The sequence below is a fragment of the Arvicola amphibius genome, chromosome 5 (genome assembly GCF_903992535.2).
Source record: "Arvicola amphibius chromosome 5, mArvAmp1.2, whole genome shotgun sequence".
NCBI classification, from domain to species: Eukaryota; Metazoa; Chordata; class Mammalia; order Rodentia; family Cricetidae; genus Arvicola; species Arvicola amphibius.
Window position 1 is genome coordinate 55383840 of NC_052051.1, and position 22142 is coordinate 55405981.

General features: G+C 48.8%; 1 protein-coding gene across 1 annotated transcript; it reads left to right on the forward strand.

Annotated features, from left to right (window-relative positions):
• The first annotated feature begins 917 nt into the window (after nt 1–917).
• Nucleotides 918–21848, forward strand: Pla2g4d (phospholipase A2 group IVD). Its single transcript, XM_042055145.1, has 20 exons — nt 918–957; nt 1243–1406; nt 2918–3049; nt 3677–3717; nt 4059–4101; nt 5374–5437; nt 5721–5857; nt 6845–6955; nt 7056–7093; nt 7259–7394; nt 7664–7800; nt 9710–9932; nt 15924–16041; nt 16386–16523; nt 16743–16844; nt 16962–17153; nt 17413–17579; nt 18146–18332; nt 19748–19933; nt 20582–21848. The coding sequence occupies exons 1-20, from the start codon at nt 918–920 to the stop codon at nt 20653–20655; spliced, it is 2430 nt and encodes an 809-aa protein (XP_041911079.1). The 3' UTR covers nt 20656–21848.
• The last annotated feature ends 294 nt before the right edge of the window (nt 21849–22142 follow it).

A 22142-nucleotide genomic window follows, 5' to 3' on the forward strand; every position in this document is an offset into this window, starting at 1 on the left:
AGACACAAAGGGATGGGAGTCACTGCTTCAACAAAGGAAAGCCCTCTCTGGAAAGCCTGCCATGTCATGGCACCAATGTAATGGTAAACATAAAATGCTGCAGAGTCCCGAGTGGCTGCAGTGGGCAACAGGCCCTGAGACCACATTGCAGGTCCCTGAAGTGGCAACAGGCAGGGGCAGTGGGTCTCAAGAGTAGTAAGTCCCAGGCAGGGATGGTGTAGTTCCCCAAGAGGCTGCAGTGGGCCACAAGGGGCAGCAAGTCCCCAGGCAGGGAGCTGCATGGTGGGTGAGAGACCTCGATGGGGCAGCTAGTCCCATAAGGAGGGACAGATGGATGGGCATGCCATGAGACCATGCCACAGGTCTCCAAAGGCAGCTGGTCCAGGACAGGGAGCCATGTGTTGGGTGGGAGACAGAGACAGACACACCATGCAGAACGAGGTTGGATATTTATTTAGTGGGTTATGGAGGGGTAAAGGAGAGAAGAGCAGAGAGAGAGAGAGAGAGAGAGAGAGAGAAACAAAGGGGGAAGGGGAGAAGTGGGGAGAAGGGAGAGACAGAAGCTGCCTCTTCAAGAGGGAGATAGAAAAGGAAGGGACTCAGGCTGGAAGCTGAAGATAAGCTTGCCTCTGCAGATGGGGGTTGGGGAGAGTGGGTGTGGCTTGTTTCTTAAAGGGACAGAGCAGATCATTACATTGACCATCTCCCCCTGACCAGTGAGGTCCTTGTCCTCAGTTTCCTGCTTTATATGCTCTACTTGGATTTTGTTCCTGAAGGAGAGATGACTTCACCAACACTGACCCCAGGTGATCTGCCCTCCCATGATTGCCAAAGGCCAGAATCAAAACACCAGGGACAAGTGGTAGACAAAGGCTGTTTGGTCTGGCATCCTGGCAGCATCACAATGTACTAGGTTAATGAGTGGAGTCAGGGACCTGGACAGTGCAGCATCTCCAGGTTTGAGAGACTGCTGGTGAACGCAGGGGCTTGGGGTGTCTTTGCAGGAGGAGGAGGACACTGTCTTCTGGCGGCTCACTGTGAAGGTCCTGGGGGCTCGGAGTCTGCCTAGGACTGATCTGTGTAAGTGACTATCTGTGGGTAGGGGACTGGATCCCACGGAAAAGGACCAGGCACTCTTTGGGGTGGGGCCTGGCTGCTCTCAGTGTATGCTGAGGTTGCCATAGGAACCTAAGCAAAACCCCTGGAAAAGATGTGAGGCGTTCTCTCTCATCTGATGGACAGTTCTCTCCCATCCCTTGACTTTGGCAGTGAGTCAGGCGGATCCGTACGTGACTCTGCTGCTGCCTACAGTCCCTGGAGTGAAATTCAAGACCCAAACTGTCACCAACTCCAGTCATCCTGTATGGAATGAGACCTTCAGTTTTCTTATTCAGAGTCACGTCAAGGTAAAGGTTGGGGTGGACAGCCCTGTTCTCTCCTCCACAGGAGGGTCTTTGGATCAAGCAGAGTTGCTCCAGTAGTCCCAGAACTCGGGGGAGGGGGCTGCTTTGTGCTCCAGACTCTATGCCCTGTGAGCAAAAGAATGTGGGAAGGAATGCTCCTCTCTGGCTGTGAGGCTAATGTGTGGCAAGATGCTACGTCTCCCTAACCCATCTATGATGTGGGAAATAGGAAGCATTCCTCTTTAATGGGGCTGCTGTGGGGCCAAAGGGGTAATTGTGTAGAAACTGCCACAATATTTGGCATTTGCCTTTGGGGTGTGTTAGGGAACTAGCAAAGCAGACTAGTTGAACACTTTCCCTCAATTTAAACTACATTTTAAAATTTATTCTGTGTATGTGTGCCTGTGTGTATCACAGCACACATGTGGAGGTCAGAGGGCAACTTTTGGGAGTTAGTCTCCCTCTACCTAACACGTGTCTTGTTTGTCAGTCTTGCCAGTAAATGCCTTTGCCCACTGAACCATCTTGCTTGCCCCAAAATAAATTTAAAAATATATTTTGATTGTTTTTAGATGTTTTTATTTCCCTTGTTTCTTTTTTTTCAAATAGAATCTTGTTATGTAGCACTGGCTGGCCTAGAACTCACTATGTAGACCATGCTGGCCTTGAACTCACAGAGATCCACCTGACTCTGCCTCCAGAGTTGCTGAATTAAAGGGATGTGCAGTCATACCCAACTTGGTTTTTTGCCTTCGTTTTTTTTAAAAGACAGGCTCTTTTATATAGGTTTGGATGACTTAGATCTCACTATGTAGCCAGTTTGACCTTGAATTTACAGTAAGACTCCTGTCTTTGCCTCCTGGCCTCTAGATTGCAGACATGATCTGTCATGCCCTACCTAGGAAGAAAATTCAAGATATATACACATATACACATATTTGAGACAGGCAATATTTGTGTAGTTCAGACTAGCCTCAAGTTCCCGGTCCTCTTGCAGCAACCTCCCAAGGGCTAGGATTACAAGACTGAACCCCCACTCTGTTTTTACTCTTGATAAAACAAAACTCATAAGTCCCAGGATGGATGAGAAAGGGGCTCGTGAACTCCTGCCCTCATCCGAGGAACTTTTGGCAGTTGAGAAGAGTCAACTTCCTTTAGGGGTTCGGGCCCTGAGAGGCTCCCCATCCAGCAAGTGGTCCCACACTTGTGCACATACAGGCAGCACCAAATGGACTCAGTAGGTAATAAATCAGAGAGACAGATGGAAAGAACATGAGGAAACATGAAGACAGGAGATGGGGGTAAAGGAGGAATTGGAAGGGAGGGTTGCGGCGGTGGTAGATTGGCTACAAACAATTTATATTCTTGTATGAAGGAGTAAATAAAATATTCAATAATTTTAAAAAAATGAGTAGAAACTAAGGACTTTACTGGATTTACTCATGCGTGTTTTACACTTGTATGTGAGCTATTGTTGCAATGAATCAATACTATGTTATGTTCCTGGCCCTTAGAATATTCTAGAATTGAGCGTCTATGACGAGGACTTAATTATGAAAGATGACATCTGCTTCAAAGTTTCTTATGATGTCTCAGAAATCCTCCCTGGCCAACTGATCCAGAAAACCTTCCGCCTGAATCCTCAGGTGGGTGAGAAGGCTCCAGGCTGATGAAATTGCTCAACGCTTCTTAGCTGCCAGGACGCTGCTGGCTGCACTCATTCACCAGGCAGAAGCGTTTTTGTTGGAACAGGAAATGGGCTGGTCTGTCTGGGGTTGTTTCCAGCGTTACCCCACGCCAGAGTTTTAGTCACCTGCAGGATAGCCCTCAAAACACTGCTCAGTGCAACCACGAGAGGGCAGTGTAGGCTTGCTCCTGCACAAGGGATTCGGGCCTGCCGCACCAAGGTTTGGCTTCCACTGCTGGCTTGGGGAGGGGGAGGGTAGAATTCCGGGGGCCTCCTCAACAGGGAGAAGAAACCGGCCTGAATATCCTCAGGTCACCTCTCGCGGAGCTTGTCTTTTGCCTTCAACCCCATCAGGGTTTTGGGACCCAGAAGGGAGGAAGATCTGTCCTCCGTTGCCCACTAGCTTCGGGGATTTTAGCAGATAGCTTATCTTACTCTTGACCGCTGTTTCCTCAAATTTGCATTGGTAATGATCTTAATAACGCACCACCCTCAGAGACTGCTGGGGATGCAGGATAATGCTGTTAAAAGAACAGGGTCGGTCAACTGTAAACGGCCGTGACTTGCTCACCCTGTTTGTTTACAGGGACCAGAAGAGTTAGACGTGGAGTTCCTGCTGGAACAAACGTGAGTAAGGATGAACAGCCCGGGGAGTGGCTGCGGACACAAGCTCTGCTCAGGAAACTGGCCCTGACCCAGATTCTTTGTTGGTCTGTCCAGCTGAGTCACCCTACATCACCTCCCCGGAGGTCTGGGTCTCCTTTTGGGATCACGGAGGAGGGCGGCTGGGGTTTTCCCCGCCCTGTGCTGCCCTTTCACCTTGCCGTCTGTCCGCAGTGAAATCTCCCTCGTCTCGAATCACCCATGGAGAGCCCCTGCGGGTGGGAAAGCGAACCGTGAGAGGAACCGGTGAATGCAAAACCCCTTTCCTTCTGTTAAGTCCATTGTGGATGTTTTGACTTTTCCAGGTTGGACCCTCCAGAAAACCTCATCACCAACAATGTTCTTGTGGTAACGACCTTCCTGTGACTCAGCGGAGGAGATTCAGGGCAGGGGAAACTGGGATTCGGGGGTGGGGGTGGGGGACAAGACGGGGTAGGGCTTTGTTGTCGAGCTACCCCAGACCTCCAACCTGGTGGTTACCCGAAACTGTGGGGCTTAGAGGAGTCTAGAGCCAAGGGGCACGTGCAAAGGGAGCTGGTGGTTGTGCGGAGAAGGTTCTGACTTCTGATTGGACAGCTTTCTGATGACGCTTAGTGTAATGAGCACAGAGTCCTTAGGGATTAACTTCCTTACAGTCATAGTGAAGTCCCACATGCCAGGCCCATCTTCATTTGTTAATATTGAGGTCACTGAGGTTTGGGCTCCCATGAAACTGCAGTGGCTAGTAATGACCACAAGGTGGCGAGCGCTGCATTTGAAGCTGCCTTTTGGGTGTGGGGCTCATAACAGGCATCAGGTGAATAAAACCTGGAGCTGTCGTCTCCTGTAACACATCTCAGGAGCCCTCACCCTCAGGGCTTGCAAGTGCCGGTCTGGTGGCTAGTTTACCTTTAAAAGGAATTCATAGTGTAGCTTGGCACCATGGCGCAAGTCTGTAATCCCGGCATTTGAGAGGCAGAAGTAGGAGGCTATGAATTTGAAGGTAACCTGGTCTATAGAGTGAGTCCCAGTCCTGTGAGGGTTGCATATTGTATCATGTCTAAGATACAACAAAATATCCCTTACAGTAAAGTAACTCCCACAGCAGTTGTGGCTTCTGTGAGTTGGGGTGAACAGCGGGTAGTTAGAGCCAGTGGTTCTGTTGGAAGGGCCGGCTAAAGCAGCATGGGCACTGAGCTTCACAGGGAGAATGCTGAAGGCAAGTCAGTGGAGCCGAGGGTCATCAAGAGACGTTCTGGTCACTGTGGCTCTGAGTGCTTCTCTGACACCTCCAGTTCGAGGCCTGAGGTTCCCACATATTACCCGGGAGTCCGGAAGATGAAGACTGGAGACATAGGAGAGATACATGAACCTGAGAGCTGGGGGCTCTCACAGCTTCCAGAGGCTCAGTAAAGCTGCCGGTAGGGATGGGGTGGGGATGGTCTGTCTCGGATGCTCCACACGGGCAACAGGCATGGCAGTCTGCAGCAGGTCAGAGGCGGGTGAAGCGTTTTCTGTCTAGTCCCATTTTGAACCCCACTTCTTGTTCTGCATGTTGAGGCTCAGTGGGGCCCAGAGCTGAGGGAGAGGGGACCTCAGTTTGCTCTGTGGATCCCTTGCATATGATGTGCTCTGTCATAGGCCCGAGAACTGTCACGCCTGGATGTCTGTCTGGACAGAGCTAGGAGCGCCACCGTGGCAGCAGGTGAGAACTCCTGAACCCTTTCTGAACCGTAGGGAGCGTAGGCTGCTGGGAAGTCAGCTGGGAAGTAGCTGCTGGGAAGTAAGGAGGCATCTCTGTCATAGGTGGGAATCCCATGGGGCTGTGGCATGCAGCAGGCTGGTGAAGGGCCTCTTTAGGTTTTGCTTTGCTTACTGTGGTCCAGCCCCCCCCCTCTACAGATAAACACTGTTGCTGGTATCCCAGGTACAAGATGGCGTTCGAGGCCCCCTTTCCCTTGTTCTCAACGATTCCATCTCTTCCCTAGGTCAGGACAAACTGGAGCTGGAGCTGGCGCTGAAAGGATCATATGAGGACACGCAGACATTTGCCCTGGACACTGCATCCACCGTCAGCTTCCACTACATGAGGGGCCAAGACACGGAGCTGACAGGATGCCTGAGGGTGAGTCTTCTCTCCGCCTCCCATTACCCTGGGCTTTAACTGGCTCCCTGCCCTTTCCCTGTGAAAGCCAGGCCTTCTGTGTTCTTGTCAGTCTCTCTCAGTCAGCCCCCGTACCCTGGAAGACAGGAACATCAATGGGGCTGGAGGTGGGAACAGCTACATGGACTCAATCTTTTAGCTCTGGTGGCTTCTCTGTCAGAGGAGCGAGTGTCGTAGACTAAAGCCTGCCTGCGCCCACACGGTCAGCCTGTGCAGCCCGGCCTTGCCCACCTCCACTGGGCTCCAGCTATCCTCTCTCCTTTGGCTTTTCAAACATACCAGGTGCTTGTTGGGTCTTCTGGCTCCCTCCAATGCCTCTTCGTCCTCTTCCAGCCCAGTTTCTCCTTCTCTCCACCTTAGCTCAAACAACACCTCTTCAGAGATGACCTCCATGACCCCCTTCAGCACAGACAGATCCCCATACCCCCCTTTGTTTACAATATTCTACCCTCTCGCACTATGATGTACTGACATCACACAACTGACATCAGTCATTACTGATGTCACATGACTGACAGCACATTACTAACGTCACATGACTGACATCACACTGCTAACATCATGTGACTGGCATCACACGACTGACATCAAGTTCATTATCCATGCCTTTTCTTTGAGAACTATTTTTGGATAGGGTCTTATTAGAGGCATGGCAGGTTTGGAACTCCCTCTGCAGACCAGGCTGGCCTCAGACTCAGAGATCTGCCTGCCTCTGCCTTTCGAGTGCTGAGCGCTGGGATTAAAAGCGTGCACCGCCACTCCCAGCTGTGACCCCATCTTCACAAGTGTGGTTCCGTGAGAACGGTCTCTGGGCAAGCAGCATCAGCATCCTGATTCGTAACCGTAGTCAGTTCCGTATCGTCAGGGAAGGGCTGTACTGTTTGCAGTTTAGACACTCAGAACTGGTTGAATGAATAGATGAATAAATGGATGAATGTTTCCCTTCAGAGCTCCAGAAGCAACGGCTGGATGTCACATACCTCAGCTACTCCTCTCAGCGTACCCCTGAAGTCCTTGGCCACAGGGAAGTGGGTGACTGTAGACGTTCCTGCTACAGACGTAAGAGGCCTCACTGGAGGGGACGTACACCCCGAGACAGGTAACCTGTCTCCCGCAGGGTCTGGATTATTCTGAACAGAGTCTCTTGCTTTGGTTTCAGGCCCCAGACGTGAAGCTGCAGCTTAGGACAGACAGCTGGTAAGGACATTGATCTCTGTGGGACAAGGAGGGGGAAGCACTGCGCAGGGCACTTCTTGCAGGTAGCGAGGGTTTTTTTTCCTTCAGAAGCTTGCCTTGGGCTTGTTCACCCAAAGAATGAGCCATGAAACTTTCTCCTAACTCTGGACCCCTCCACCATCCCAGCCCCAAGGAGCTGGCTGTGCGGCTGGGCTGTGGGCTCTGTCCCGAGGAGCAGGCCTTCCTAGGCCGGAGGAAGCAGGTGGTGGCTGCCGCCCTGAAGCAGGCCCTGCATTTGGATAAAGACTTGAAGGAAGACGAGGTTTGGGGGTGCAGCAAGGATGTGGGTATAGAAATTCTGGGGTGGCTGGTATCCTCTTGGTCTCCAAAGAGTAGAGATGGATTGTTGGAGAGGATGGGGTTTCTAATCTCTGTGGGGGCTCTGCTTGGGGCTGAGGGTTGTCCCTCAAACCTATAGGCCTTGACTGCAAGGCCCTTGCCTGGAGGCAGGGAACAGGCCGAGTCCCTGAGTGAGGCAGAGGGCAATTCATTCCCATCTTATTAAACTAGTCTGCATCTCTGTGTGGTCAGGTTCCTGTTGTGGGCATCATGGCTGAGGGAGGAGGTGTCCGGGCTATGACTTCACTCTACGGTCACCTGTTGGCACTTCAGAAGTTGGGCCTCCTGGACTGTGTGACCTATTTCAGTGGCATCTCGGGCTCTACGTGGTAAGGGATGGAAGAACAAAGATGATCAGAGGCCAGGGTAGGGGCAGAGTGGATGCCAAGGGGCCTTTGTATGGGGAAGTGGATAGGGCAGTGGGACCTGTTGGGGGCCAAACAGCTTTCTCAAAAGAGAGAAACAGATTTAGCCAGAAGTCCTGCCAGGGGCACGGAGAGGTTGGAGGGCTTTTCCTAGGTTCTAAGGAGCAGGAAGGAGGAGGGTGCAGAGAAGGCTGGGTTTGCTGTTTTGTCAGGCTATTTGTAGGCTTGGGTGGCCTTGAACAATTTCTCTGAGTCTCAGTTGGTTCATATCTAAAACCTGCATGATAAGAGACACACTCATAGGCTGACAGGAGGGAGCCCCTAAAGACTTGGCCTGAGATCAACACACACCAGGACCTCCTGGCCTCTCTGGTGATGCTTAGGGCTCACACCACGTTCTGAGGGAGTTTCCCTTCTTGCTTATAGTGTACTGGTGAAGAATTTGAGGTAAAGAAAATTCTTTTATACTAAACTAGGCATGGTAGCCATGCCTGTAATCCCAGAACTTGGGAGACTGATGCAGGAGAATTACCATGAGTTCCAGGTGAAATTGTGTAGTGAGGAGCAGCGGGCTGTGTTCCTGTTGCCTGGCTTCCGGCTGCCTGGCTAGCTTATGCCCTGAAATAATTACACGGAAACTGTATTCTTTTAAGCACTGCTGGGCCCATTAGTTCTAGCCTCTTATTGTCTAATTCTCAAATCTTGATTAACCCATTTCTAATAGTCTGTGTAGCACCACGAAGTGGTGTCTTACCGGGAAAGATTCAGCATGTCTGATTTGGTGGCTGGCTTCATGGCGACTGTCCCAGAGAGGAGAAGCATGGCGATTGCCCAGAGAGGAGAGGCATGATGATTGCCTGAGGCATCTGACTAAATAACTTCCCTCTTTCCCAGCATTCTGTTCGGTCTACTCCATCTATCTAAATCCTGCCCTATCAAAAAGCCAAGGCAGTTTCTTTATTAGCCAACGAGAGTCCTCCATCAAAATTGTGTCTAAACAACAAATGGGGCAAAAAAGGAAAAAAAAAAGAAAAAAAACAAAATGTTTTTTACACAAAGATAACTCTCCAGCCCCTCCCCCACCACAATGAACCAGACAGTTTCACTATTACAGATTCATTCATTCAAGTCTCATTGACATGTGACATTAGGCAGTAAAGTAGGGATAAACGTTTGAGTGACAGCTATTGACAAGGACAGTCTTAAATGGCCTCAGGACAGGCCCATAAAGGTGAAAGTAGGGAGGGGACTGTGGAATATAATAGCCATCTGCCATACATAGCTGGGAGTTTTCAGGTTTGGGGTTCAAAGGGAGGACTGAGGGGGCTGTTGTTTTGGGGTGAGAGATTATAAGACAAACTATAAACAGGCAAACAGTAGCGTGGTGGGGGCAGCTCTGAGAAGAAGCAGGTCTGTGGGGGCAGAGTGGGCGCTCACTCAGAGGAAAGAAGAGGGAAGGCGAGGGAGACCTTCCCTCTCCAGGCCCACAGTTGGCTCTTGCTGTCACCGAGTCCAATGACATAAGTCATTGAACCAATTTTTACTGGTTTCCTGCTTACTCTCTAGTGTAGCTGCTGAGATTCTAAATTACACACAGGCTGGAAATGTGCTTGTTACTGAAGCACCAGCCAGCATGTAAGAGGCCCTAGGTCGAGCTTCAGCCCAGCAAACAAAACCCAAACCACAACAAACCTATACAAGGTCAATTTCACACCCAGGCCAGCCCAGGACTAGGAGGAAGTCCCAAGATGTGTCTCCAGATGGACTTTCTAGGCAGTGGAGGCCCTCAACAATCCCTCCTCTAGGAATTAGACACAGGGTGGGATTACGGAGCCTGTGCTGGGCCCTCACTCTCATCCGCTTGTGCCCCCAGGGCAATGGCCCACCTTTACCAGGATCCGGAGTGGTCACAGAGGGACCTCGAGGGACCCATCAGCCATGCCAGGGAGCATGTGGCTAAGAGCCTGTGGAAGGAATTCCTCCCCGAACACTTGGCAAGCTACCACCAGGCACTGAAGCTTCGTGCGGAGCAGGGCTACACCACCACCATAGCTGACCTGTGGAGCCTGGTGCTGGAGTTCAAGCTGCATGGGCAGGTATGCCATCTGCTCAGCAGCGTGGTGTGATCGTGCCTTTAAGTGTGTCTCTGGAGGGTGGAAGAGGCTGGGAGAGAATGCATCCGGTCTCAGCACTTGGGAGGTCAGGGAAAAGGGGTTCAAGGCCAACAGAGACTCCATAAGGAATGTGAGGCAAGCCTGGTACACTGGGGGACTCTGTCTCCAACAGACACATACAGAAAAAGAACATAAGGGTTGGTGTCTATTCATCTCCAGAACGCCTTCTTTCTAAGTAAGTTCTTCAATGAATTGCTACATACTAGAAATTTCTGGACCTCCCAAGAACTGAAATGCAGTCAGTTAAGCAAGCAAGGCTTTTTGCATTGGTTGAGCTGGTTACTAGAATGCACTTAATGAATGGTTCAGTAAGAGGCGTCATTCCTCTTCCCCATCAGGGTGGTGTGCAACGCAAGGGCTTTGGAACCAGATGCTCTGGGCCCTAAGCCCCGTGCATTTACCAGTGGTGTATCCTTAGGCAGTTAGTTCATCACTCTTCCCCTCTGTCTTTGTCGGGGTCCGGTGGCAGCCCAGACCACAAATTATTTCTCTGGACCGGACCCCAACATAAACTATCTCTCTTGACCAGAATGGAGGTGTGGGAATAAAAACACAACTCACATGGCTTTATTGGGAGGGAGACTCAGAGATCCCTCGTGAAATCCTGAGTTCACATCCTGAGAAATTCCTCTCGTTTATTCTCCAAACATCCTTTATACCAAAACTTAAACTAAGAGGAAGACTCATTAGCATTCTGTTTCCTAGGTAACCAGGTGAATGACTTTTAGTCACTTCCACATTTACCTATGTCTCCTCTGTCATGTCTTCCTGGTCTGTATGCTAGCTCAGTCATGTAGGCTTGAATTAGCATCTTTAGTCAGGCATCCTCCAAATTACAGAGAAAGGAGCAGAACAACATCCTGACCCTTTGTTAGGTTAGTGACGGCCTGTCTGGAAGGGTGCGTGATTACTTCAGGTACTAACTATGGCTTGAGAGCCTGGCTGTCACACCATGTAGAAATATAGGCCTACAGGTCTTCTCGTCTGTGGAGAATGAGAGCTCTTCATAAGGGTGTTGGGAGCACTCAGTAGTGTCATGGCATAGAGTTAAGCACAGTTAGCTGTTACAAGTCTATCCTATTCTCCCAGAAACATGACAGATTGATTCTAGGAACAGGCGACTACAATGTTCCTTTCACGACTACAATGTTCCTTTCGCGACTACAATGTTCCTTTCGACAGAGTTTAGAGACTGTTGGATCTGACATCAGTACAACTCCTGCTACTCTTTAGCCTCATGTAACTATCTCAACAAAGTTTCAAAAGCATCCAAAACACCTGGGAGATGAGAAATCGCTTTCAAATGTAAAGCAAGGGCTAGAAGGATAGCCTGATTGGCAAAGTGCTCGCTTTGTAAACACACGGACTGGGTTCAGTCCTGGGTGTCTGCTTGTCAATGCCAGCGCTGGAGAGGTGAAGACAAGCAAATTCCTGTGGCCCACTGGCCAACCTGGTACTTGGCAAATTCCAGGCCAGTGAGAGATCCTTTTAAAAAGAAAAATTGAAAAAGGTTGGTGGTGGCGTGTGCCCGGAGAACAACACCCGAGGCTGTGCTTGGCAGCTTTGGAGCTGTTTCTAAAGCTTCCTTCTAGCACCAGCTGTGCCACCCTCCAGGCTCAAGGTGGCATCTCTGAAACCCAACACCTCCCAAAAGCGGGAGAACACCCGAGTGGTATTTTACTTAGAAGTAAAGATCTTCTGAGTCTTGAGGATTTCTCTTCTTTGTAAGATCATTTTCTTTTTCTTTTTCTTTCTCTGCAGCTTTGGAGCCTGTCCTGGAACTCGCTCTTGTAGACCAGGCTGGCCTCGAACTCACAGAGATCCGCCTGCCTCTGCCTCCCGAGTGCTGGGATTAAAGACATGCACCATGGTTCCCTAAGACATTTCTGTCTGTGGCCTTAGCACATTCATGCTTTAATACTCCCTCCTATCCCCCTCTTCCCAGATACTCACCCTTCTCTTTTCATGTCTTTAAAAACAAATCTAAATTTCCCATGAGAGACTTATGTGCTTTCTGAGGCCGCTTTGTTTTACTAGATATAGTGACCTATAGTTTCGTGTGTTTTATTCTCCATGGCCGAAGGAACTCCATTGTATATACGCTGTATTTCCTGTGCCCATTCCTCTGATGGTGTACTGCTGAGTTGGTACTATAACTTGGCCAGCATAAACACTGTAGCAGCAAATAAGGGTGTGGCAGGCATCGCTGTGGTGTGGTGATTTAGAGCCTTTGGGTAGATTCCCAGAAGTGGTCCAGATATGGTGTTTCTATTTTAGGTGGATAGATTTGTTTGTTTGTTTGCCTTTGGTTTTGTTTCTTCATACTCGTTTCCATAGTGATCACTCTGATTTACACTCCCAGAAGCACTGTGGTTCCTTTCCCCTCATATCCTTGTCAGCATTTATTGCTGTTCGTTCTCTTGACAATAAACACTGAGACTCGGGTAGGATGGCATCTCGATGTGGTTTATTCCTAAGGATGCTGAATCACATATTTATTGGACATTTGTGCTTCTTCCATTTGTAGATTAGATTCTGGGCTTTGGAGTACTTAGTTTTTGAGCCCTTCATATATTCCAGATATTAGTCCCCTGTCAGGTGAGTTGCTAACGACATTTTCCTGCTGGTACACAGATTGTCTCTTCATTCTGATGGTTGTTTCCTTTATTGCACAGAAACTAATTTATTAGATTCCCATTTGTTGATTTTTTTTTTGCTATTGTTTCCTGGGATATTAGAGTGTTTTCCTATATTGGTTTCAGAGTTCAGGTCTTTGATGCATTTTAAATTGAATTTGCACAGAGGGAGACATGGGGAACTGGTTTCATTCTTATACACATGAACATTCACTTTCTCAGCACCATTGTTGATGAGGCTGTCTTTTCTCTTTTTTATCAAAACCCAGGAGACTGCAGCTGCATGTATATGTTTCTGGATCTTTATTTCATTTATCTACATGTCCCTGTTCTGTGCCAGAGCCATACTGTTTTTGTTTTGTTACTATGGCTTTACAGTATAATCTGAGATCAGGCATTATAATATCTCCAGTGTGATCAGAATTGCTGTGGCTATTTAGTGTGTGTGTGTGTGTGTGTGTGTGTGTGTGTGTGTTCGTGCACGCGCACGTGCTTCCATGTGAATTTTGGGAACCACTCTGAGTTCTGTGAAGAATGTCTTTACAATTTAAAGAGGGATTGCATTGTATCTGTAGATCGCTTTCAGCAATATAGCCATTTTCTTTCCTTTTTTTCTATTTTCCTTTATCTAAATGATTTTTTTTCACACAATAGATTCTGATTATGGTTTTCCCTCCCTCAACTCCTAGATCTTCCCCCACCTCCCTTTCTATCTATATCCATACCATTTTTCTCTCTTCCTAGAAAACATACAGACAGCTAAAGAAGATAAAACAAAAGCAAACAAATCTGATAGAGCAAAACAAACAAACAGAAGAAAAAGAGCCAAATGTAAACCAAAGAAATACATATAGACACAGAGACGCGCATATTCGCAGACACAGGAATCCCACAGAAACGCATAACTAGGCGGGTGGATCTCTGTGAGTTTGAGGCCAGCCTGGTCTACAGAGCAAGTTCCAGGACTGGCTCCATAGCTACAGAGAAACCCTGTCAAAAAAAAACCCCAAAAACAAAAAAACAAAAAACCCCAAACAAACAAGCAAACAAATAAAAAAAAACCCAGAAGTTCTAATATACACAAAGGACCTTTAAGATGAAGGAGGAGGAGGAGGAAAAGGAAGAAGAAGGAGGAGAAGAAATGCCCTGACCAAACATTATGAGACCAAGAACCTCCACAGATGCCACTGAGTTCATTTTTGTGTTGGCCTTCTGCTGGGCATGGGGCCTGCCCTTGAGTGGGTTGTATCCCCAGTGAGAATCGTTGGCGACCACTGATTTTCCATTTCATCTCCAGTGAGACTGTGTTGGAGCAAATGAAGAGGCTATCAGTTGAAGAAGCTGCTAAGTTAGGAATGGGGGCATGTGTCTACTTCTCTCCGTGCTGGGACCCACCTGTGCAGATCTGCTCAGGCCCTGTGTATGCTGTCAGTTCTGTGAGGTCTTACGGGCACTGGTCTTGCTGTGTGTAGAAGGTCTTGTTTCATGGTCCCAGTTTTGCTGAGCAACGAGCATCTATTTTGATTCTTCTTTCAAATTAGTCTGACTGCTCTTGGCCTTCTGTTCTTCATAATAGAATCAATTAGCTGTGTTTCCCTATTAATGTTGGGATTCTAATTGAAATGGCATTGAATTTATCAGGCCAATGTAATTATTTGAAATGTTTTTATTGTATTAGCATGTCCTGTGTGTTCTTTGGACCTACTGTTTAAGTTCATATTCTATTTAGAATGTGCTGTGCTTTTGCTAATTGACTTCTGTCTGGTGTCAACAGCTAATTCACATAGAGGGAGGAGCTTATTTGACTACATTTTATGAGGTGCTAAAATAACACAATTTGATCCCAGCTGTAAAGAATTTATATTATTTTTAATTACCATTTGATCGTCTAATAATGACTTCAGCATGAGTTTATGTATATAATTTATAGTAATTTTCTTTGAAAGAGTCTCATGTAGCCCAGGCTGGCATCCAACTTGTTATGTAGCTGAGGCTGGCCTTGAACTCTTCTGCTGCTATCCTGCAAGTGCTTGGATTTCAGGCATGTGCCATCATGTCTGTCTTATGCAGTGTGAAGGCTCATCCCAGGGTCTCATGTGTGCTAAGTGGGTTGTTCTATCAGCTGAGCTACATCCTCAGCCTTCAGTTTCAACATTTTTTCCTTAATCTTTAGTTGGGTGGAGCGAGGGTGTCTGGAAAGCATTTGGAAGAAGCCCAGACTCGAAATGCAGTAAAGTAAGCCTAAAAAGGACATCACATCTCTTGGCACATTGTAGAATGTGGGCTAAAAGACTGCTGTGTGCTTCTTGGAAAGGGGTGTATGTGTATGTGCCTATGTGTGTGTCTATGTGTGCATCTCTGTCTGTGTGTCTATATGTGTCTGTGTGTATGTGCCTATGTGTGTGTGTCTATGTGTGCATCTCTGTCTGTGTGTCTATATGTGAGTGTCTGTGTGTATGTGCCTATGTGTGTGTGTCTATGTGTGCATCTCTATCTGTGTGTCTATATGTGAGTGTCTGTGTGTATGTGCCTATGTGTGTGTGTCTATGTGTGCATCTCTGTCTGTGTGTCTATATGTGAGTGTCTGTGTGTATGTGCCTATGTGTGTGTGTCTATGTGTGCATCTCTGTCTGTGTGTCTATATGTGAGTGTCTGTGTGTATGTGCCTATGTGTGTGTGTCTATGTGTGCATCTCTGTCTGTGTGTCTATATGTGAGTGTCTGTGTGTATGTGCCTATGTGTGTGTGTCTATGTGTGCATCTCTGTCTGTGTGTCTATATGTGAGTGTCTGTGTGTATGTGTCTATGTGTGTTTGTGCATATGTGTTTATGTGTGTGTGTGTGTCTATGAGTGTATGTTTATGTATGTATGTCTCTGTGTGTATGCATGTGTGTGTCTGTGTCTCTGTGTGTGCATCTCTATGTGTCTGCATTTGTCTGTCTGTCTGTCTGTCTATCTGTCTGTCTGTCTGTCTGTCTCTCTCTCTCTCTCTCTCTCTGTGTGTGTGTGTGTGTGTGTGTGTGTGTGTGTGTGAAGAAAGAATGGGGAGGATTTGAGGATCTGTTGAGATTGTAGTCTTTGAGAATGACCTTCTCTGGAGATATGGCTGACTGCATATGGAACTCAGAACTGGTTACACAACCCACTCATAACCCCTAGAACTCAACGGAGCTGCAGCCTCCTCACCACCCTGTGGCCCTATCCTGCCCTGGCCCTGTTGGAGTTACTGCACCCAGGACACTCCTACTCACTCATGTCCTCATGCTTCCAACCCTAGGTGACAGACCAGAAGCTGTCAGGGCAGAGAGCTGCCCTGGAGCGGGGTCAGAACCCACTGCCTCTCTACTTGAGCCTCAATGTCAAAAAGAACAACCTGGATACCCTCCACTTCAAGGGTAAAGTCCTCCCCATTCCAGCCCCGAACAACTCCTCCATGCCCTGAGAGTCTCCAGAGAGCCCAATAGCACAACGCCTGTACACCATGGCTAGCTTCTGGAAGGCTGCTATTGTTGATGAGCCCAGGAGCCAGCCGGGGAGCACTCTGTCCTTGGGTGTCAGGTGTCTGTCCGTGTGGCCAGGGGTCAGTGAGAATGCTCACCTAGGAGTCTGCTTCCTCAGTCTGCAGGATTTGGTAGCAGATGGGGGAGCCAAAGTCCTGCCAGGGGCAGTGTCGCTGGCCACAGTGAGTTGAGCCCCACCGCTCCCCTCACCTTCCTGCCTCTCTTTCCCGTCCCATTAGAATGGGTGGAGTTCTCTCCCTACGAAGTTGGGTTCCTGAAATATGGCGGCTTTGTCCCCCCTGAGCTCTTTGGCTCTGAGTTCTTCATGGGGAGACTGATGAAGAGGCTCCCTGAGTCCCAGATCTGCTTTCTGGAAGGTGAGTGGAAGCCTCTTCTGGCCAGGACTCTTGTAGCATAGGTCTGGGTGGAGCCCCAGGGTGAGGGACAGGTGGCAGCGGGGAAGGCTCGTGTGGAGCTGCTCTCTCCCCACGCCCGTTTTCCATCGGCACCCAAGTGTGGGGATCATATGGTGTCCCCATGGGAAACAGGTACAGGAACCTAGGGACTGTATTGGCTTTGGGGAATTTGGCCTTCAGGTATCTGGAGCAACATCTTCTCTGTGAACTTGATGGATATTTGGTACGATGTCACCTCTGGGAAAGATTGGAAGAATGTCATTGTGGATGTCCGGCACTCAGGTAGAAGAGGGGTGGAGGCTGGGATGAGGCCACTCCCCTTCGAAGGCTGGTGGAGGAGAGAACAGGAAGGCATTTGGGGGCCCCTCTGACAAGCAACCTCTGTTATTCTCTATGCAGAAGAGCCCTCAGCCTCAGCAGGAACCTCCTCCTGTGTGGAGACCTCATGGCTGCAGCCTGGAACAGCCCTGGCCCAGGCATTTAAGGGCTTTCTGAATGGCCGGCCATTCTATCAACGCAGTGCCAACTTCCTCCATGGCCTCCAGCTGCACCGGGGCTACCGTAACCAGAAAAACTTCTCCACCTGGGCAGGTAAGGACCATGGCCTTGTGTCCCCACAAGGCCAGGCTCCTGGCTGGGGTTGGCTGCTAGCCAGCAGGGGTTTGCAGGGAGAGTGTATGTATGTACTTTTGGGTGTGGTCTGGAGAGCCCAACGTGGGGCCTATGGGACCTGAATTCAGAGAGTGGCACCAGGCATAGGAAGGGACGTGGGGGGAAACGGGGTCAGAGGGGTGTGGAGGCCACCTGTGCAAAGGTGGTTGCTTTTAACTAGCATTGCCTTTCCTATCAGATTGCCACCTAGATAACACCCCCAATCAGCTGACCCCGCAGGACACTCAGCTCTGCCTAGTGGATGCTGGCTACTTCATCAACAACAGCTGTCCCTCCATGTTCCGCTCAGGTCGCCAAGTGGACCTCATACTCTCCTTCGGCTACTCCCAGTTCTCACCCTTTGAGGTACCTAGTCACTCCATGGGAACTCTTCTGTGTGGCCTCCATGGATGAGCAGCAGGGTCACTGTGCCACTGCCCCAACCTTCTCGTGACCAAGGCAGGAAGCTGTAATCCACGGGGGCTCTCTGGGTCCTCGGTTGGGAAGGGCAGTAGCGGTGGCTGAGCTCTGGGATCCCCAGACAAGTGAATGGGAGCCTCTTTGGGACAGAATAGCTGGACAGAGCTGGCAGGAGATCCTCAAGCACCTCCACAGCCAACTCTCCACTTTCTCTAGGAGCTCTGGGTGGCAGTAATGCCAGCATGCCCCTCTAGGTCCCCTGCTGAAGCCCTCCAGGTCTAAGACACAGTGATGGTGCATTGGCAGGAGGGGGAGGGGCACGGCTTTTGGGCCTTCATTCCCACCTTTAACTTTTAACTACCCAGATCCTTGGAGTCATCTCCGAGGCCTGTGTAGCTCAGGCCCAGGCCAGACCACTGTCTTGATGCTGAGGGAGCAGGTGGGTGCTGGAGCAGACCTAGTGTGGATCCATGGTGACACAGCTCCCTCTGTGCTTTCCTCTGCTCCTCTAGGGGCTGCTGCAATCTGAGAAGTACTGCAGAGCTCAGGGCCTGCCCTTCCCCCACGTGGAGCCCAGCCCCGAGGACCAATGCCAACCCCAAGAATGCCACCTTTTCTTAGATCCCACCTGCCCTGAGGCACCGGTTCTGCTGCACTTCCCGCTGGTCAATGACTCCTTCAAAGACCACTCAGCCCCTGGTGAGACCACTATTCCCTTCCAGTGCCAGCTAGGAAAGGCTTCTGACTGGTCACCAGGCTCTTTGGCCACGCCTTCCCAGCCTAGCCATGCCTCCCTGGCCTGGGTGGCAGATGCCCATATCTTTGTCAAGTCCTTCTGTCACTGGTCTTGTCGCTGTCCTGCAACTTTGTCCTGACCCCTCTGCTTTCCTGCTCTGTGTGTGGCCTGGGACCCCTTCCCAGGGACCTGGGCCTTTCTTTGAGTGATGCTCAATGTCTGCTTTTGTGCATTGTTCCCAGTTTTCTAGTTGGTACCACAATTCTGAATCTTCCAGTTTTACTATTTTCTATGATTGTGGTTGTTAGTCTTGATATAAGGTCTTTCTGGATAGCCTCAGCTGACCTGGTACTCGCTATGTGACTTTGACTTCATAGCAATCCCCCTGCCTCGGCTCCCTGAGTGTTGGGATTACTTGTGTGTGCTAACACACTTAGCTCTACCTTTTCTTCTTTTCTTTCCTTTACTTCCTTTCCCTTTTTCTTTTTAAAATATGGGTCTTTTGTCTGCATGTATGTCTGTGCACCACTTGCGTGCTCTGGTGCCCAAGGAGGTCAGAGAGGGCATCAGACCCCCCTGGAAGTGAAGATGGTTGTGAGCTGCCATGTAGGTGCTGGAAATCAAGCCAGGTCCTCTAGAAGAGCAAGAGTGCTTTTAATCGATCACTCATCTTTCCACGCCCCATTTCTTTTCCTTTTCTTATGAATAAATGAAATTTATGCCCTGGCAATGCTGAAGCATGCATGGACAATCCGTATATGGTGGGTCTGTTGAACTTGCCGATATTGGGTTTCGTGGTCTAAGTTAATGAGGACAACTTCTTTTTCTTATACTGGGGGTTAAATCTAAAGCCTCCCACATACTAGCTGAGTGTTCAGTAACTACATCCCCAGCCCAGGTTTTAAAGTTGCCCAGGCTGTTTGTGATCTCGGTGTTAGACCAGGCCTTGGACGTATAACCCTGCCTCAACCTTGGAGTAACCAGATGACGGCCATAGAGGCTGGGCTTCTAGTTTCACCCTTAGCTAAGTCTCAGAATTCCCAGAAAATTCCTCTCCTCGTTCCTACCAGGAGCTTTAAGGATCCATTCATCAATCACATTGTTCCTCCTCATGCCAGTTTCTAGCTTCCCGAGAGGCCATGGAGCAGCCATGAGCTGTGTGAATTGTGGGAGGTGTGCCTTGCTGTGGGGAGTAAGGGTGACAAACTCCTCTTACCTCAAAGCCGTTACTGCCCACATTTGTAGGGCTGGGTGAAGGGGAAAGCAAGGACTCCTTCCATGGGACGCAGCACCCTCGGGGCCTGACTGAGTAGCTTCGTCCTGTCCACCTGCTCTGCCTCTGGTTCCTGCTCCTAACTCTCCTCTCACCCTTGGGCAGGCGTCCGGCGCAGCCCTGCTGAGCTCGAGTCCGGGCAGGTGGATCTCACAGGGGAAGCTTCCCCTTACTTCATGTACAACATGGCCTACAAGGAGGAAGATTTCGACCGCCTGCTTCAGCTCACTGAATACAACATGCGGAACAACCAGGGCACTGTCCTGCAGGCCTTGAAGACCGTTTTGAAACGTAGGGCCCCAGAGGCGAAGCCCCTGGAGATTCAGACCTGAGGCTTCTCGGGGGGGGGGGGCCTCTAAGGCTCTGAGGGCCACACTTGGACCCTCCACTTTCTAAGGACTTAACTCAGGCTGCAGCTGGGCTTAGCTACAGTGCCCCTCCCAGTTCTCCAAATCCTGGCTTCCTCTGCAGGTAGCCTCACTGTCAGAGAGGCTGTACCCCACCCACCAGTCTCCCCGGTGTCTCCAGCTGCTTTGAGGGGAGTTGAAAGCCTCTCCTGGCCAGGACATACAATGGCTGACTACACCAGCCAAGCTTTCACAAGCAATTACTTTCTTTCTGAGCAAAATGGACTTGGGGTGGCTTAAGGCACCTGGATGCACCTGTACCTTCTCCTCCCTGTCAATATGCAAGGCTTTTATTTCCTTTTTTAAGACAGGGGTTTAAAAAACCTCCCTATTTCATGACCTCACCATGTCTTAGTACACAAGTCTTAGGGTTAAATCCTCAGTATTCTATTCTTTTTGATGATGTTACAAACGGAACTATTTTCTCCGTGTCATTTCGTACCGTCCCTTGCTTAAGTAAATTTAGTTAGTTTTGTAGTTTGAACTTGCATTATACAATCATTAAACTCTCTGGCTTAAATACTTTTGGTAGGTTCTTCAGGGCATTCAGTTACGGACTTGCCACCTGCAAACAGAGATGGTCTGACTTCACGCGTCCTGATTTAAGTGCCTTTTCTTTCTATGACCTGATGCTGTGACTAGAACCTCTGACTCGAATTCAACGGACATGGCGAGAGCAGCTGTCCTCGTTTTGATGCCTGGTGTGGGAGGAAAACATTGAGGTTTTCTACCATTTTGCTGCTCAGTCTTCTTAAGTGGTCTGGGTTTGTCTGATTGAAAATGCTCCATTCTGTTCCAAGTTGTTGAGTGTTCTTGTTTTTGTTTTCAACCATAAGAACGTACTAAATTTTATCATGTAATTTCTGTGTCTCTTGGGATACTCATGTGGGTTTGTTCTTTCATTCTATAGTTGTTTATTTGCTTGTTTTGTTTTGGGTTATTGTTTGTTTGTTTGAGAAAGGGTCTCACTCTCATCCCTGACTTGCCTGTACTTCAGACACACAGGGGTCTGTTGTGGAATAATTCTCTTGCACACTGTAAAGATTTGTCACTTGAATTGGTTTAATAAAATGCTGATTGGCCAGTAGCCAGGCAGGAAATATAGGCAGGGATGACCAAACTAAGGATGATGGGAAGGAGAAGGGCAGAGTCAGGACTCAGCAGTCAGACCAGGGAGAGGGAGCAGAAGATGAATATGCCATGCTGATGAAGGTGCTATCATGTGGCAGAGCATAAATAAGAAATATGGTTAACTTAGAATGTAAGAGTTAGTTAGGAATAAGCCTGAGCTATCAACTGAGCATTTATAAATAATATTAATCCTCTAAGTCAATTATTTGGGAAGAGGCTTCCAGGTATTTGGGAACAGGCAGTTGGGACAGGAAACATCCAACTATAGAGATCTGCTTGCCTCTGCCTCCTAAGTGCTGGGATTAAAGGCATATACCCCCATGCTTAACCTTATCCTATATTCTATTCACGTGCCTTACTTATTTTTACTGATCTTTGGACATTAGCTACCCTTGAGGTAGGAAGCAAAGTGGAAACTTTAGTGGTGTAGGAGATCCTTCTTTTTATGTGTTGCTTGTATTGGTTAATGAACAAAGAAACTGCCTTGGCCTGATAGGGCAAAGGGAACTGAATTCTGGGAGGAAGAAAGCAGAGTCAAAAGAAGCCATGGATCCGCCGCCTGAGATGGACGCCCCTTAGAATCTTGCCAGTAAGCCATGGACATGTGGCAATACACAGATTAATGGAGATGGGTTAAATTAAGATGTAAGAATCAGCCAATAAGAAGTTAGAGCTAATGGGCCAAGTAGTGTTTTAATGAATACAGTTTCTGTGTGATTATTTGGGGGCTGGGCGGCTGGGACGAACAAGCGGCTCCTTCCCTGGCAACACTTTAGGACAGACTTCAGATCAGGGATTGACCTCAGCTGTTGCCTTGCTCAGGGTCTTTCCTCATCTGCCTTTCCTGTATCAAGCTTTGTTTTGATTTTCTTTCTTTATATTATCTTTATATTTCTTTATATTATAATATATTATATTATATTAAAACCTTGTTTTCCTTAGCCACAGTGTTGGCGGGTTGT

Coding starts and splice junctions, on each gene's coding strand:
- Pla2g4d (XM_042055145.1), top strand. CDS start 918: ATGAGTGGAGTCAGGGACCTGGACAGTGCAGCATCTCCAG. Junction 3,050..3,676: donor CCTTCCGCCTGAATCCTCAG/GTGGGTGAGAAG, acceptor GTTTGTTTACAG/GGACCAGAAGAGTTAGACGT. Junction 7,801..9,709: donor GGCATCTCGGGCTCTACGTG/GTAAGGGATGGA, acceptor TTGTGCCCCCAG/GGCAATGGCCCACCTTTACC.